We start from the raw sequence: 18,742 nt of genomic DNA, 5'->3' as shown, positions 1-18,742 counted from the left end.
ACAGCCATGGAAAGGTGAAAGGTCCTGGAACAAGCTATCAGTGGGAGCCAAAGAGACAGCATCAGTTTAAGTGAATTTTATACTGAAGACCCTCTTAAGCGTACAAGAGACTGTGTACTGAGCCAATATAGTGCACTCCTGATTCCAGCAATCATTCCTGATCCCACAGATATTCCCCTAAGGCAACAGGACACAGAGCATTTATCAGCATCCTGCATTCAAGGTCAGTACAACATGCTGCCAACCCTTCATTCTAAACCGCCTTTGTGCACCAGAATGTACCAGGCCCCTGCAGCTAACCAAACCCTATACACAGAAGCACACGTGCAAGCCAATACGCAGGCAAGTCATCACATTCCGGTCAGCCACACAGTTCCAGCTCCATGTGTGGCAGAAACTATGCACATTAAGCCAGTTACTGAACTGAATGCCTATGCTGCACCATACTTTCCTGCATTCCTAGGTCAAAACGCCACAGACTGTATGAACAATGCGGCTCAGCTAGCAACCGTCTTTCCAAAATCAGAAAATATTGACATGTCTGCCTTTGCAAGGTACATGGTTTGCCGCGAACTAAGACCGGTCTTACAAGGTTTGATGATCAACTTGAAAACTACAGAGGTTGGATTTGTGCCTTTAGAACCGCAATTAGTGACCTCGACATCACTGCTGCTGAAGAGCTAGATCTGCTGATCAGGTGGCTTGGGCCACAATCCACAGAATGGGTCAAGAGACTTAGATCTGTTCACATCAGTAATCCAATGGCTGGTCTCACTGCTGCATATCAGAGACTAGAACAAAGCTATGGTAGTCCTGATCCATTGAAAATGCCCTGTTCAAACGACTAGAGGATTTTCCAAAAAATATCCAATAAGGACGGTTTAAAATTCCAAGAGCTCAGTGACCTCCTGTTAGAGCTTCAGCTGGCCAAAGCAGAGACGCACCTACCTGGACACTGCTCGTGGGGTAAACCCAATAGTTTCTAAGCTACCATTCAATATCCAAGATAGGTGGGCCACACTTGGATCAAAGTACAAAAGGGAAAACCAAGTCTCCTTTCCTCCATTTTCCTACTTCTGTGAGTTTATTGAAAATATTGCAGCGTGTAAGACTGACCCAAACTTTTTCTATGGAGAACCAAACGGCCCTGGTTCATTCCCTTCCAAGTATCAAAGTCCATGTTCAACAACAGAAACTGCAACAGTCCAGTGTCAGTGAAGACTGATGTTCTTCCCACACCTTCACCAGCTCCAGACAAGAGCGAGATATGTGAAAAGATCGAAAATCCTAATCGTATGTGTCCCATTCATAAGATGCCACATCCCCTAAAGGAGTGCATCGGCTTCAGAAAGAAACCGCTCCAGGAACGCAAGGAGCTTCTAAAGAAGTTTGGGGTATGTTACAGATGTTGTGCGTGTTTTGAGTGTGACAGTGAGGACGTACAAGCGAACCATCCATCTCAACCTGACTCTGCACTTACGCCTTCTCCCACCATAAGGCATGGCGGGCAGGATGCAGAGCAAGTGGCAAGTCCTACCACAGTATCTTCTTCATGCACAAAGGTCTGCGCAGACCTGTGTGACAAGTCCTGTGCAAAGATATATCTGGTGAACGTGCATCTTAAAGGTCAACCAAAGAAAACCGTAAAGATTTACGCTGTCCTGGACGATCAGAGCAACCGATCCCTTGCAAGGTCAGAACTCTTTGATCTGTGTAACTTAAAGGGAAACGCTCACCCCTACACTCTGGGCACCTGTAGTGGTGTTACAAAGGTCTCTGGGAGAAGAGCCAATGGACTCATAGTATCTTCTCTTGAGAACAATGTGAAGATACCCCTACTCACACTCGTCGAGTGCAACCAGATAATGTCCAACAGAGAAGAGATCCCAACCCCAGAGGCTGCTCTTTGGCACCTTCATCTAAAAACTATAGCCAACAAGATACCAGCTCTTGACAACAGCGCGAATATCCTGATTCTGCTTGGCAGAGACATTTTCCAGCTACACAAGGTATGTCAGCAAATCAGCGGGCCACATGATGCTTCATTCGCTCAACGCTTTGATCTAGGCTGGGTTATCATAGGTGATGTCTGCATGGAAAGGACGAAGAGACCTTCAAGGATTTCTTCATTTAAGACTCCTGTCTTGCCAAATGGTCGCAGCACTTACTTTCAGCCATGCCCACATCATTACTGGGTGAATGAGAAGCTTACTTTCAGCCATGCCCACATCATTACTGGGTGAATGAAAAGCTGAGTAACAATGAGTGGCAGCAAGAAACCCCTGACAGCATGAACACGTTCCCCTCCTGTGATGACAACCTCGGGTCAACAGTGTTCAACTTTACAAGTGAAGACAACTGGCTGGTACCTGCAGGAGAAGACCGTGGAAACTACTTCAGGTTCTTATGGCACAAGGACAATAACGTCCACAACGAGGTCATAGTCTACCGGATGAAGGTACATGTCTTCGGGAACATCCCCTCACCTGCTGTGGCAATCTGTGAACCGAGACGGACAGCCCAGTAAGGTGAGAGAAAGTATGGATCTGATGCTCGTCTATCTGTGGAGAACTTCTATGTAGATGATGTGCTTAAATCCCTGCCCACAAGTGAAGAGGCAATTGATCCGCTCTGTAGAACAAAGGAAATGTCGGCAGCAAACCTCAGACCTCACAAGATCATCTCCATCAGCCAGGAGGTAATGAAGGCATTTCCATCTGAGGACCGTACAATGAGTTTAAAGGATCTCGATCTGGGTTCTGACATTCCTTCTATGCAACGCAGCCTTGGTCTACTTTGGGACACTAAGCAGGATACCTTCTCATTCCAGGTGTCAGTCTGGACGAGGAGTCTTTTCAGTTATGAACAGCATCTACGATCCTCTCGAGTTTATAGCACTCATCACCATTCAAGGCAAGATACTGTTGAGACAGTTGACCTCTGAGAACACAGATTAGAACACTCCACTTCGGTCCCAGAAACCACAAAGGTGGGAGACATGGAAGACGTCTCTGAAGGTCTTAGAATACCTCCAAGTTCCACGTTGTTATCGCTTAAGCTCCTTTCAGCCGCCACCAGAAGAGAAGTCCACATTTTCTCTGACGCATCTATAGAGGCAATAGCTGCAGTAGCCTACCTGAAGACCTCAGAAGCCGTCAACAACGTACATTGTGGATTTGTCCTGGACAGGGCCAAACTAGCCTCAAGACCTGCTCACACTGCACCAAGACTTGGTCTTTGTGCTGCTATACTAGTGGTGGAGGTTGCCGAAGTTGCCCCTTAACAGTGGCACCATATCTCCACTGACCTGCATCCAGCTTACCAAGAATCAGGATTTAATGGCTCCAGCCTTTGTTACAATACCTGGCTGTCGTCTCCAAGTTTTGTTCCTGAGGACCCTTGTTCTGTTAATGCTGGCAGCACGTTTGAACTTGAGGAACCAGTCGCTGACGGAGAGATCAGACCAGCTGTCTCTACACGCTGCATATCTGTGACACCAAAGTTGAAGCTGAGACCTCATCAGTCTGGATGCTTCTCGAGCTGGTCATCGGTTGTGCAGGCTGGTATTCACCTGACTTATGCCGCCAAGTGCTTCATGGGAGAAGGCATCACATGAAGGACATTGCTATTGGACACAGCTTACAGCGGGGAGCCTACCGCCATATTCACCCACCTGTGTTAGGACATTGAAACTTTCACCAGTGGATTGTTGGGTTGACGAAAGCGTTTGCATGTTGCGGCTTTCCCAATCCTAAAATGGGTTTCCAATTGAACTTGGATTATCCTGCTGTTGAGGACTTCTGGCCTCCAACTGAAAACTAGACTTACAACCGTTATTGTTGTATACTTGTGTTTGTTTTTTTATCTTTCAGGTCGACGACATCATCAAAGGACATCACTTCAAATAAATCATTGTGAAATCTAAAGATTTCAGAAGGGGAGTGTCATGTCTCATGATTTGTGAATTTACAGACTGTGTTGCACTTCATTTGTTTGCTATGTGTTGCTGTTTCATTGCTATGCAGTAATGTTTGCCTCTTAACAGTTTGTCATTTTTCTCTCCCTGTCTCCCTCTGATGAGGCTGTGATGTAGCTAACCCCTTTCTTCTTCCCCATGTCTTTTCCTCATTCTCCATCCTAACCATGATAGAAGCTCATGTGCTCTCAGCCTGTGCCTGAGAAAAGTCTTTTTACCTGCGGTCGTATGCACACCTACAAGTATTCTGCAAGAAAAATAAAGCTTCTTCTGAATCTTCACCAATGTGCCATCCTGCAGACGTGTTAAAACTATCTGAAGACATTGCCCTTGTAAGTAAGGTTAAGAGGCAGCCTGGAAACTGTGTCTCACAGCCCCTTATACTTACAGCACAGCCATGAAGTCAGAATAGATATGCTTGTTACTTGGTGAACATAAGCCGATGCTCGATTTCAAACTCGAATCCCCGCCTCGCATGTTTGGCACCTGTTACACAGCCAGTGAGCATGCGGGGATTGCCTGCAAACCACTGTAATGCCATAGCCATCTTGGTAATGGCATTACTATGATTGGCCCGCCATATGACATCCTCAGGGGTTATAAAAGGACAGTCCCCGCCAGGCTCGGCCCACTGACGCCTGTCACAGGTGTGTCAGAGATGACAGACAGTCGCCCTGCAGTCGGTTGCAGGAGATCTCTACTTTTGGCATTACAGACACTTTCCCTCTTCCCTTTGTGTTGCACTCTTTCCCACACCTTGCGTGACAACGTCATTGCACAGCTCAGGGACAGTTTATATTGGAAGGAGAGAGTACTTGCCCATTGGTGTGTGCACAGTATAATGAATCAGAGTCCTGTAGTGTTGATACTGGTGCTGAAGCTGAACTATCATACTGAGAGCCCTTCAAAGGGCTAATCCTGTGCTTTGATGTTTGTATCACATATATTCTGCATTTAGCATAGGGAAGAGAGTTGCAGGGAGAGTGGCTGAATACAGTTTTTAGGCAGGGCTTGGGGCTTTGCAATCCATTGCTAAATATATAGCTGCGGTAGTTGACCACATTCTTTTTTGGAGGGTGAAAAAATTGACTATATTGTCATCCATAGAGTAATACGTGCTTTGTGGTACATTTCAGTGGTATATAACGCTCCAAAAAAGCGTTGAAACATTTTTCTGGATTCAATTACTCATCCATAGAGTATTACCTGCTTTGTTGTACATTTCTGTGGCATATAACTTTCCCAAAAATCGTAGAAATATTTTTCTGGATTGAATTTGTCATCCATATACTTATGCTTTGTGTTACTAAACTTGGTTTCAATACACCTAGCAATTAGAAAATGTGTAAGGCGTGCAGTAGGGGTCGGGAAAGTGTTGTTGATGATGGTGCTCGCAGACGTCAAGGACTTGGGCCAGGTGTGACTACGCCTGTTGCTGGAACACAAGAAGCACGCCCATCCACGACACATTGTTTCCTGTCCCACTTTGCAGGGGGGCACGGTACACCACTTCTGAAGCCAGAGCAGTGTGAACAAGTGGTCAGTTGGATAGCAGATGCTTCCAGCATACTTGGTAGCACCACCTAGTCTTCCACACGGTCCAGTCTCACCAGCCTATAGTCTGGATCACTTAATCCTCACACTGATCCTCCTTCCTCCCACTATGATGAGTCTCAGGAGATTTGTGATCCAACACTATGACACTCCGATGAGTTCTTTATAACATCATTTCTTGATTGTGACCTCTCAACCTGCATGTTCCAAGAGGGACAGGGGGACATGCTGTTTAGTGATGCATAAAACTTAGAGCAGCCACGACCACAAGAAGATGATGGTGGGGAATGACAAATTTTGTCTAAGGAGGAAGATGATGATGAGACACAGTTGCTGATAAATCAGGTTGTTGTTAAGTCACCAAGTCAAGAGGACCAGGGTGCGGCGGTGGATGATGAGGCCCAAACGCTAAACGAGCACATTTCCAGACTGCTTTCAGTGGAAATGTTTCCATTTAGGCTTCTTGACACAGGATTTCCGCCAACTCATGGTGGCAGCCGTTCCTCGATATTCGGTCCCCAGCAGTCAATTTTTCTCCCGGTGTGGAGTCTGTGCCTTGTACCAGCACGTGTCCAGTAACATCACCCTTACCAATGTGGTTATTGGGATTGTCCACTTAATGACCGACACATGGACAAGCACTTGTGGCCAGGAACGCTACATTTCCCTGACTGCACACTGGGTGAACACTGGAGGCTGGGGCCAAGTCCCACCCTGGCACGGCACATATGCTCCCGACGCCGAGGATTGCTGGTCCTACTTCTATCAGGGTTTCCTCCACGTCCTACACCAGTTCTTGCACCCCCTCCTGTTCATCCTCCATCTCCGATGTGTTATCTCACAGCACTTCATCCACAAAATCTGGAAGCTCTGCAGCACTACCTCAGCAAAGCAGAAAAAGGCTCTGCTGAAGCTAACTTGTCTAGGAGACAAACTGCACACCTTAGCAGAGTTACTTAAATGAATAACAAACAAGACAGATTTTTGGCTTTTGCCGCTGAACCTCCAACCAGGCATGGTCGTGTGTGATAATAGGTGTAACCTGGGCTCACACGCATACCGTTCTTGGCACACATGCTCAACTTGGTAATTCAGTGTTTTCTGAAAACATACCCAGAAATTCCAGAGCTTCTGGTCAAGATATGCCTCGTCAGCGCCCATTTTCAAGTCGGCTACAGCTGCCACCGCTCTGGCTGTGCTGCAGCAGTGCATTCAAGTGCCAGCTCACCGACTGATGTTTGATGTGCACACGCGCTGTGTAGAGATCTGAGGTTGTGGGTTGTAAGTAATCACCAAGGCGGGTTAACAATGCAACAATATTTTTTTAATCACCTCCATAGTAATGCAGCAATTCCAAGTAAATTGCCAAAATACAGTTCTCTCCGTCCTTAAGTTCTGAAACTGGGATCAGTAGTTCCACTGGCTTTGTATCAGGTGATACCCACTGTCTACCAACTTTTGGTTGGCCCACAGATTTCGTATCTTCAGCCAGTATAGTCTGTAGCCACAGTCCATGATCCTCCAGATGACAGATAAAACGATGAAAGCACAGATATCCAGTAGCAGCAGTCCTTCAATAAAGTTTAAATCAAAATGACATATCCACAACTGAAGCACGTTTATCCACTTTAGTTGATAACAGATCTTCAACACTCCGTAAGTCATCCATCCATCAGGTCCACAGCCACAGATCCTAACCCTCTGGCATCCTTCCACCAACTCCTAGACTAAAACATGTCTCTCCTCTACTTCCCTGGGGTCAGCCCCATCCCAGCTCAGAAGTGCTGACACCCTTCCCCTTAAGCATTTACGGTTCGCTAAAACAATGAAGAATATTCTAGAAGCCTTCATCTGAGACTGCCTGTAAGACCCCCTGTGGTGACGGTTCCACTGTCTCTCAATCTACACTCACCTAATGAGATTATTGGCTGTTGAAACAATGGACTCCTGAGATAAAGATGAGATTAGTGGAATGCTGGACATTTTACAAGTGAATCTTACATACTGACAAGTAAGCTGAACTATATAAAACATAACAAATCACTAATAACACACAATAATAATATTGACGAAAATGGTGGTCCGTGCTGGAAAAGTATCATAGTCTTTAGTAAGTGGGCAGCTCCTCACACGCTGGAACTCCACACCGACCATGCTGGCAAGGCTCTGTGAGCATCGGAGGCCATTTGCTGAATACCAGCTCCAACACGACCTTCGGTATTCTGCTCGGCCTCCGCACATAACAACTGAAGAGTGGGCATGGATGTTGACATTTGTGTGGTTCTCCAAAACTTTGAAGAACTCCACAAAAATGGTGAGTGGCGATGACGCCATAGTCAGCGCAACGATCCTGCTTCTGTGCCTACTTAAACAATCGATGCTCACATATAAACAAGAAGCTATGCATGTGGACCAGGTGGAGACGAAGGAAGACATGAGACGGAGATACTACCCAGCCTCATCTTATCTGCTCAGCACGGATTGGGTAACGCTGAGGAGGAGGAACAGGAGCTGGTGGCTAGTGCAACTTAGGGTAGTACGCACACAACCTTTGTCCCGTCTCTCCTACATGGATTGGCGGAGGAGATGGAGAGTCGTCATCATTGATAAAAATGAACAAAGCCTGGATTAGACCCATCTTTTCCACACCAGCAGATAAAGTGTTTTTAATGTTCAATATCTGAATGAGGCCCGCCAGTTGTTGCCTTCTAGGATCTATGGATGACTGGATGATCTTACTTATAATTTTTTCCTGAGGAACCTGCAGATGTGTCAGGTATAATCCTAGAGTTCTGCAGTGAGATCAGGAGAGCAGAGAGCGGCTATTATATGTCACACTGGTAACTCCCCCTTATATTTAAAACAAGATCTGGAGGAGGAGTTATCTTCCAGGAAACACCCCCCCCCCATAGCCTGGAAGAGGTCATTTATATAAAGTGATAAAAGATTATTTCTGAACAACAAGGCATCTAATAGGAGTGATACAGGTAGGACTTTTTTCAGCAGTCTATAACCTGTATGCCCATATTAATAGTCAAGATAGGCAAAATATAGTGCAAGATTCCCTTTTAAGGGTGTTTCTACCTATCCAAATTAAAGGAGAGGAGTGGAAGACTTGAGAATACACCTGAGGGTCCCGATGAGGATTTTGTGATTTCTCTGGGGTTAAATAACGCCTCTGCTGTTTTTCAGAATTTGTTAATGACATAGACAATAACATTTTGACCATTTATGTGGGATGACATTCACCTGATTATAATCATGACATTTATGAACTGTACTCCAAAGATTCAGAGACAATTATTTACTAAACTTGAAAAACGTGTCTTCCTGTTTGACAGGGGACAAACATGGGATCATGCAGATATTCTACCGCCACCACCAATTTGTCCTATCGTCAGGACTATTACGCAATTGACTGCGAGTGATGGACGAGGACATGGCTGTTTCCACTACAAGGCCAGTTATTGCGTAACTCACAGTGAGCGTATGGTATATACACATTCAATACCAACGCATGGAATATTTATATATACCTCGGTACGGTCACTGCCAAGCTCCCCAAGAAAACTAGGTGCTACCACCAATTGTTTATACAGGTCCAGTGGACACCCCTTTCTGGTAACGAGACTTCAGGGGTGCGGTTTATAGAGCAAGAGGAACAAAGCTATTATAGTTTATATATTTAAACTGAAAAGTAGGCAGTGTTCATAAAAATATACAAAATATATTACAAAAGGGGATAAAACAATACAGTATAAACAACTACATAAAATAAAATTAGTAGACCTGATGTCACGGAAATGGTGCAGATCTTAGTGGAGAGAAGCACTTCAGTTGAACTATGGAACAATCCTGCAGTGAGCTTTGTCTCCCAGATATGAACAATGATAATTCAATTTGCTTTTATTAGGTCCAGGTGAAAGATGTTAATGCCTTATTTCCAATCAAGGTTTGCAACTTTCTATAGTTAGGAAATTTGGCATATATATCGTTATCCATCTGTCTGATATTAATTTGGGGCTGATGCGCAGGCCACACAGTGATGTAAGTAAATGTGTTACATTCGCTATTTTGTCACGACATTGAACATATGTTTCCCATAACTGTAGTACCTATGCCTGTCACAAAAAAGCCAATATTCATAACTGGACTTCGGCTCCAAAGAGTCAGCTTGTAGTTCTTTTGAACATAGAAAGCAGTATTTTCACAGACGCTAAAAGTGTCACCTCCTAGCCTTTAGTGTAGAGTTCATGTCTGCTCTCCATCGGATAACCCACTTTAATTACCTGTTCACAGAAGGAACTCATAACTGAAGAAGGGTTGGAATGAAGGGTTAGCTTTTTTTTCCCCTTCCCATGTTATAATTAAGCCATGGTTCAATATGAGGGTGACATGTCCCCTCTCAAAAAACGGTTTAGATATTAGTCCCATTTTACCATTACATCTATGACACTGGTTGAGGAAACTTCCTGGGGTATATCTGGTCAGGCAGAGGTTTCCAAATGGATCCTTCAAATATCTGAGCTATTAAGGAATTGATAAACCCAAATTAAAGCCTTTAGACCTCAGAGTCTAGAATTTGAGAGTTGTTATTACAAGGTAAACAGTCTCTTAGTTCAATCTGTGCTCTTGCTTTTTACAAAAATTTTCATCTGCCTTGAGAAAATATCATACCGGCAATCGTGAATTGTTGGCAATCAAATGGGTCTTTGAGAAGGGAACATAAAATCGCAGTCATCAAAGACCACAACATTTTGACTTATTTAGAATTAACTAAGAGACTGAGGGGCAGTTCATGAAGGTGCTTACTCTAGAAATCCAGCGTAAACCCCTTAGTCGCAATATTTTCGCACAACTCAGCAGTTGCTGGAAATTTTTTTGACTTGGTGTTTATAAGCCAATCCCGAACAGCTACGCCAATATGGGCATGACATGTATTGGTTCATGATCACTCCCACCCGTCAAATTCATGAGTTACGCCACTAAAGGGGTGTAACTCTACAAATGTACACCAGCCCACTGCTGGGGTATATTTCAGGTGACGGCACACGCTGGAGATCAGATGTTTTTGGCACTTAATCAGGTCAATGTACTCCATTGGAGCGCCATGCCATTCTTAATGAATCGCCCCCTGAATTCTACGGTTTTGTTCTTTTTCAGATTAGATTTTGTTGTAACACACAGACCTGGTGTTAAAAATATAAATTCAGACTCGCTCTTCTGAAGTTTCTGTCCATCTCAGACCGAGAATTATGTACCAGTTCCTATTCTTCCTTAGGGTACAATTGTGTCCACAGTTTCCACGCATTAAAAAGTTAACACAAATGTAACATTCACATACAGTAGGTGTTTGAAAAGGTGGTCCCATTAAAGAAAAGACCTAAAGCTCGTCTTGCAAAAAAAAAAAAAAAGACCTTATATAGTGACACTTACATGAAAAAAAGTTTTGGCTTTTATAACTATGAATGAATATAAGAAAAAAATTCTGGCCATCTGAAGAAATGCAACACAGAAAAGTCATTGTGTAGATGTATGTGCATATATTTTGTACATGCTTGTCTGTAGGATGGCCCTATTTATTTGTGTAATGAATAAATGCACATGTAATATTTTAGCAAGTGCATATTTTATGTGTGTGTCTAATGTGAAATGCAAGTAATTGTGCATGTGTAGGGCCAGACGTACGTGAGGGGGACATAGTTACATAGTTAGTAAAGCCGAATAAAGACTTGCGTCCATCAAGTTCGACCTGTTAGTTCTGTAATTGCTAAAGTTGATCCAGAGGAGGGCAAAAACCCCAAATGATTTAGCCAATCTTCACCTGAGGAAAAATTCCCTCCCGACTCTGAAACCAGCAGTCAGAATAAATCCCTGTATCAACCTACTATTTTATTCTATTTTTAAGTATATGCAGAAATCTGCCTGGTATCTAGAAATGCATCCAGTCCCCGCTTGAACTGGTTTAGTGAATCCGACATTACCGTCTCCTCACTCAGTGAATTCCATATTCTCACTGCTCTTACCGTAAAGAACCCCTTCCTATGCTGTTGCTGAAACCTTTTCTCTTCCAGTCTTAGTGAGTGCCCTCTTGTTACCGTAATATCCCTCCTTTTGAACAAATCCCGGGCAAGGTCTCTATACTGTCCCCTAACATATTTGTACACATTTATTATGTCCCCCCTCAACCTTCTCTTTTCCAGGCTGAATAGTCCTAGTTTTGCCAACCTCTCTGGGTATTGCAGTCCCTCCATTCCCCTTATTAATTTTGTTGCCCTCCTTTGTACCTTTTCAAGCTCATTTATATCCTTTCTATATATTGGGGCCCATAACTGAGCACAGTATTCCAAGTGTGGTCTGACCAGTGCTTTGTACAGTGGAAGAACAATGTTCTCATCCTTTGCAGCTATACCTCTTCTGATACATCCCATTACCCTGTTTGCCCTTACAGCAGCGGCCTGACTTTGGGCACTCCAATTTAGTTTGCTATCAATCAAGATGCCCAAGTCCTTCTCCATCTCTGAATGCCCCAATGGTTTCCCATTCAGTGAGTACTGGTGACTTCCATTTTTCCTTCCCATATGTATGACCTTACATTTCTCCTCGTTAAACCTCATTTGCCATTTAATGCTCCACCTACCCAGCTTATCCAAATCCCTCTGTAGGTCTTCACTATCCTCTTTTGTATTAATTGTTTTACATAACTTTGTGTCATCTGCAAATATTGATATTTTACTATTTATCCCGTTGACTATGTCGTTAATAAAGATATTAAATAACATTGGGCCTAGTACAGACCCCTGTGGTACCCCACTAGTGACGCTTACCCAATCTGAGTATATTCCATTTATAACCACCCTCTGCCTTCTATCCTTTAGCCAGTTAGCTACCCACTTGCAGACATTTTCCCCCAGCCCCATCATTCTCATTTTGTATACCAACCTATTATGTGGCACGCTATCGAACGCTTTTGAGAAGTCGAGATACACGACATCCACTGGTTCCCCCTGATCTACTCGAGAGCTAACCTCCTCGTAGAAGTCAATCAGGTTTGTTTGGCAGGAGCGATTCCTCATGAATCCATGTTGGTTCGGGGTTAATAGATTATTAGCATCAAGATGCTCCATGATTGCCTCATTAATAAAGCCTTCAAAAATTTTGCCCACAACGGACGTCAGACTCACCGGCCGATAGTTTCCGGTGTTACTTTTTGCTCCCTTTTTGAATATTGGCACTACATTCGCCTGTCGCCAATCAAGTGGTACAGACCCAGTCTCAACAGAGTCCTTAAATATAAGATATAACGGTCTGTCTATCACATTACTTAGTACCCGTGGGTGTATGCCATCAGGTCCTGGTGATTTGTTTATTTTAATGTTACTGAGGCGTTTCTGTACCCCAGCTTGGGTTAGATTTGTCATACTTAGTGGAGGATTAAGTTTGTCACTTCTCATTTCGCCTGTTAGTTCTTTTTCCTTTGTGAAAGTTGACGAAAAAAATTTATTTAATAGATTAGCTTTATCCTCATCTTTCTCTATGATTTTGCCTTCATCACTTTTCATCGGTCCAATATTATTCGATTTAATCCTTTTACTATTTATATACGTAAAGAACAGTTTGGGATTTGATCTACTTTCCCTAGCAATACGTCTCTCTGTTTCCTCCTTTGCTATTTTTATTTGTTTTTTGCAGGTTCTCGTTTTTTCCTTGTAACACATTAGTGCCTCCTTGCTGTTTTCCTGTTTTAATCTCTTGAATGCCTCTTTTTTGCTATTTAACGCCCCTTTTACGTTCTTATTCAACCATATTGGTTTCCTCTTATTTCGGGCCCTTTTATTCCCATACGGTATATACCTCTCGCACTGAGTATTCAGAATTCTTTTGAAGGTTTCCCATTTACTATTCGTATTTCCTTGATTAAGAACTTTGTCCCAGTCTATAAGTTGAAGGTTTTCTTTCAGCTGATCAAACTTCGCCCTCCTAAAGTTTAATGTTTTAGTTGTTCCCTTATTGATAACCCTACTGAAGGGCATTTTGAAATTGATAATATTATGATCGCTATTACCTAGGTGCCCCCCTATCTGTACCATCAGGCCTATTAGTCAATATTAAGTCCAACACTGCCTTCCCTCTCGTTGGTTCCTGCACTAGTTGGGAGAGATAATTATCCTTGATATTTGTCAAGAACCTTTTTCCTTTCTGCGATCTACAGGTTTCTGTTTCCCAGTCAATATCCGGGTAGTTGAAGTCCCCCATTACAATCACCTCATTATGTTTTGCTACTTTGTCTATTTGTCCTAATAGCAGTTTCTCATTCTCCTCTGTTATATTAGGTGGCTTATAGCAGACCCCCAGTAATATTTTATTATTATTTTTTGCCCCCTCTATCTCTACCCACATGGACTCGACCCCCTCTTCTTCCTCTCCTATATCTTCCCTTAGTCTGGGCTTTAGACGTGACCTTACATATAAGCAGACTCCTCCGCCCTTCCCCTGTTTCCGGTCCCTTCTAAATAAACTATAATCTGTTAAATTTACCGCCCAGTCGTAGCTATCGTCTAGCCAAGTCTCTGTTATACCTACGATGTCATACCTCTCCTCCGATATAAGCGCCCGCAGCTCATCCGCCTTATTGGTCAGGCTTCTTGCGTTGGTCAGCATGCAAGATAAAACTTTGGGGTTATTTAGCATCCTATTCTTCTCTAACGATCTAACTGTACTATCCCCACCCCCCTCTCCACCCTCATTATATTCACTTCTCCCCTTTCCCCTTGCTTGCCTCACATCCACCTATTTCCTTGGTTTCCCCCCCCGTCTCTAGTTTAAAAACTCCTCCAACCTATTAGCCATCTTCTTCCCCAGCACCGCTGCACCCTCCCCATTGAGGTGCAGCCCGTCCCTACGGTAGAGCCTGTAGCCGACAGCGAAGTCGGCCCAGTTCTCCATGAACCCAAACCCTTCTGCCTTGCACCAACTCTTTAGCCACTTATTCACCTCCCTAACCTCCCGTTGGCGCTCCTGTGTGGCTCGCGGGATTGGTAGTATTTCTGAGAAAACTACCTTGGAGGTCCTTGCCCTAAGCTTCCTACCTAGATCCCTGAAATCATTTTTAAGGACCCTCCATCTACCACTCACTTTGTCACTGGTGCCAATGTGGACCATGACCGCTGGGTCTTCGCCAGCCCCACCCAGTAACCTGTCAACCCGATCCGCGATGTGCCGGACTCGAGCGCCAGGGAGGCAGCACACCGTTCGGCGATCCCGGTCTTTGTGACAGATTGCCCTGTCTGTCCCCCTAATAATAGAGTCACCCACTACCAGGACCTGTCTAGCCTGCCCTACACTTCCCCCCTCCCCCTCATTACTGGAGCATACACTCCCCCGGCGGTCAGAGGATCTGTCGTGCTCCAATAATGCCGGTTCTGAACCAGCCTTCCTATACTTCTTCCCTCTATCCCTTCTAACTGTTACCCAGCTCCCTGCCTGTTCAGCCTGCGCTTCCCCACTAAGCTCCACCCCCAGTGTTGACCCATTGAGTGTCTGCTCGGTGAGCAGCAAACTCCGTTCCATGTTGTCGATGCTCCTCAGTACCGCTATCTGAGCACTTAGATCCAGGATTTGGGCTTCCAAGTGCACGATATGCTCACATCTCTCGCAGCAGTATGGATCCCTGAGCGGTAGCTCAGGGAATGCATACATTGCGCAAGATGTACACTGCACGGCTCCGGCCAACATGGACGTCATTCTAAATATGGGGATACAGTCAGTATATATGTACAAGTACAAAACACAATTATTTATATATAGGTGTATGGACGAGGATCAATTAGGGATGTGCAAGTGTATCGATTAGATATCGGCGCGGGATCAGTTAAGTATGGACGGGGGATCAATTAAGTATCAATTAAGTATGGACGGGGGATCAGCTGAGTGGGTCAGGTGGATTAATTAAGTATGGACGGTGTGTCAATTAACTATGGACTGGGATCAATAAGTATGGACTGGGGAAATAATTAATTGTGGACTAGGGAATCAATCAATTAATTATGGACAGGGGGTTTAATTAAATAGGATGGGGGGTAAAGCAAATAAATAGGTATGGACGGTGGGTCAATTAACTAAGGACTGGGGATCAATAAGTATCAATAATATCAATAAATATGGACTGGGGAAATAATTAATTGTGGTCTGGGGAATCAATCAATTAATTATGGACAGGGGTTAATTAAATATGGTGGGGGATAAGGCAAATAGATAGGGACTGGGGATGAGTAAAAGTGGACAAGGGGAATCTATTAAATAGGACAAGGGGGATCAATCAATTATGGGCTGGGGGGGTCAATCATTTAAATGTGGTCAGGGGGATCACTTTAATATGGACGGGGGGTGGTCGGGGATCAATTAAATGAGGACGGGGGGGTCAATTTAATGTGGTCAGAGGGATCAGTTAAATATGGACGGGGGTGTTCAGGGGAATCAATTTAAATATGGACGGGGGTGATCAATTAAATATGGACGGGGGGGTAATCAATTAAATATGGACTAGGGAATACAATACAATTACAATACAGATACAAATACAATACAGTACAGTACACACTTGGGTTCAGTAGGGCCGCTTATCGCGGCCTCCTGCCCCTCACTCACCTCCTCTAGGGACGCTGCACGCTATCACAGCGCGCTTGTCCCTCCGGTCGCCTCTTACCGGTCCTCCTGATCACCACCACCTGGCACCCTCCGCTGGCCGGCACTGCACGCTGCCACAGCGCTCTCTTGCGCTCGTCCCTCCGGTCGCCTCCTACTGGTCCTCCCGGTCCGCTCGGTCACCTCCGCCTGGCTCTCCTCCCTTCCCAAGGGAGGGACGGTAGAAACAAGTCTTGAACATGGGCCCTTCGAGGTCGATGTCTTCTCCTGGTGCTGATTACATTCATATCTGGTTGCATGGATAGCATTGCTTGAATTTCTACTTGTTCTTTATTTGGCCTGTATTACCTCAGTTAGGAGCCATCATGTGAAGTTAGAGCCTCAGGTTTTCCTTTTACTTATTTTTTTTTTATTCCAATTATTACAAATGGAGAGAAAAAATATGGCTGCAGTCAGTAGCATCAAAACCTGCGGCGTGGATTGCAGAGAGCCTCTGTACCCCAGGGGACGACTGTTCTGCTATCTAATCCCTTACCCTTACAGTTGTCTTTGCTAAAGTAAGTAACATTGTAGGTATTCATGCATTGAATGAAACAGCATTTCTGTGAATTCTTTAACAAATTACTGCAAATTTAATTTTGTATTTTTTTTGTTCAATTCCATAACATTTATCATAAAATATTGATGTCCACATATGTTAAAAAAATATATATATATACATGGGGGCACCCTCACATTTTTTTTTACTATGTCACTGCCGTGAATAGAGTAATAAGAATCAAGGTTCTTTCTGACAATTCAGCTTCATTGCTTTGAAAGTAAAGAAGACTTTTTTATTCTTCCTTATATCCACAATGCATTTCTTCCATGGATCCCGATCACAGCTGGCCTTAGTTGGGTGTTTGCCAGATGCAGTCTGATACTACTTAAAATATAATCAATCAAATTAACTGATGTAATAAATGTGTTTTGCTCTTATTGCACTGCCCACAAGTCAAGCAAAAATATAGTTTGTCCTTTGTGAAATCGCTGATAAGTTTTGTGTGATTTTCCTGTAAGACATTCTCCACCTACTGAACATCAAACTGGTTTCTCTTCTGTGTGACTTCTCTCGTGTTTAATTTGACCCGATTTATCTGTAAAGCACTTTCCACACATTGAACACGAGTACGGCTTCTCTCCTGTGTGAATTCTCTGATGCTTAATAAGATCAGACTTATTTGTAAAACATTTCCCACATTCAGAACATGAAAATGGTTTCTCTCCTGTGTGAATTCTCTCATGTGTCACAAGACATGATTTATTCGTAAAGCACCTCCCACATACTGAACACGAATACGGCTTCTCTCCCGTGTGACCTCTCATATGTTTAACATGACTTGATTTATCTGCAAAGCATCTTCCGCAATATGAACATGAATACGGCTTCTCTCCTGTGTGAGTTCTCCTATGTGTTACAAGACCTGATTTATTGGCAAAGCATTTTCCACATACTGAACAGGAATGTGGCTTCTCTCCTGTGTGACTTCTCTGATGTGTAACAAGACTTGATTTAACTGAAAAGCATTTCCCACATTCTGAACATGAATACGGCTTCTCTCCTGTGTGTATTCTCTCATGTGTTACAAGTTCAGATTTTTTTGTAAAAGATTTCCCACATTCTGGACATGGAAATAGATTCTCTCCTGTGTGAATTCTCTCATGAACAACGAGACCCGATTTATCTTGAAAGCATTTCCCACATTCGGAACACGAATACAGTTTTTCTCCTGTGTGAGTTCTCTCATGTCTAACAAGATTTGCTTTTTTTGTAAAACATTTTGAACAGCGTGAACATGAAAAGGGCTTCACCACTGTGTGGCTTTTCCCACATGCTGAGCATGAATACGGCACCTCGCCTGTGTGAATTCTCTCATGGGTATCAAGACTTGATTTATTTGTAAAACATTTCCCACATTCTAAACAGGAGTACGGCTTCTCTCCTGTGTGAATTCTCTCATGTTGAGTGAGGCTTGATTTCTTTGTGAAACATTTCCCACATTCTGAACAGGAGAATGGCCTCTCCCCCGTGTGCCTTCTCTCATGTTGAATAAGTGCTGATTTATAATCAAAACACTTCCCACATTCTGAACAGGAGTATGGCTTTTTTCCTGTCTGACTTAATATATGCTGATAAAGTCCTGGGTTTTGAGTAAAGCTTTTCCCCAATTCCGAAAAGGAGTATTTCTTCTCTCCTTCATGAATTCTTTTATGTGTACTAAGATCTGAGCTTTTTAAAAACTGTTCTCCAAATTGAAAAGATTTGCACCCTTCCGGGTAAGTACTTGACTGGTCACAAGTGGAAATCTGATGAGTTGGGGGATTATATGAGAGGTCAGTATTGTGAAGTCTTGGATCTGCATTAAAGGTAATGAGGTTTTCTCCTGAGGAGCGATGCACAATATTTTCATCTTCTACTTTATAATTTAGTGGCGACGTGAAGTCTTCCTCAGGATTTTCTGTAGGATGAAAACATTGATTTCAGAATTTATTTAAAATTCGCAAAGTAGACAAATGTATAACATTAAT

The 18,742-nt window shown here is 43.6% G+C and overlaps 1 protein-coding gene across 1 annotated transcript in view; it reads right to left on the bottom strand.

The window, feature by feature from the left end:
* Nucleotides 1-16,783: 16,783 nt before the first annotated feature.
* The window catches only part of LOC141264733 (uncharacterized), an 84,733-nt gene continuing 82,774 nt past the window's right edge, over nt 16,784-18,742 (bottom strand). The window contains exon 20 of the mRNA XM_073676994.1: nt 16,784-18,354. Within this exon, the coding sequence (XP_073533095.1) occupies nt 17,255-18,354 (1,100 nt within the window). The 3' untranslated portion in view covers nt 16,784-17,254. The remainder of the gene's footprint in view (nt 18,355-18,742) is intronic.

Source organism: Phyllobates terribilis, unplaced genomic scaffold, assembly GCF_046119375.1.
Source record: "Phyllobates terribilis strain yellow unplaced genomic scaffold, ASM4611937v1 Scaffold_4__5_contigs__length_816908805, whole genome shotgun sequence".
NCBI lineage: Eukaryota > Metazoa > Chordata > Amphibia > Anura > Dendrobatidae > Phyllobates > Phyllobates terribilis.
This window is presented reverse-complemented; position numbering and strand designations above follow the sequence as displayed.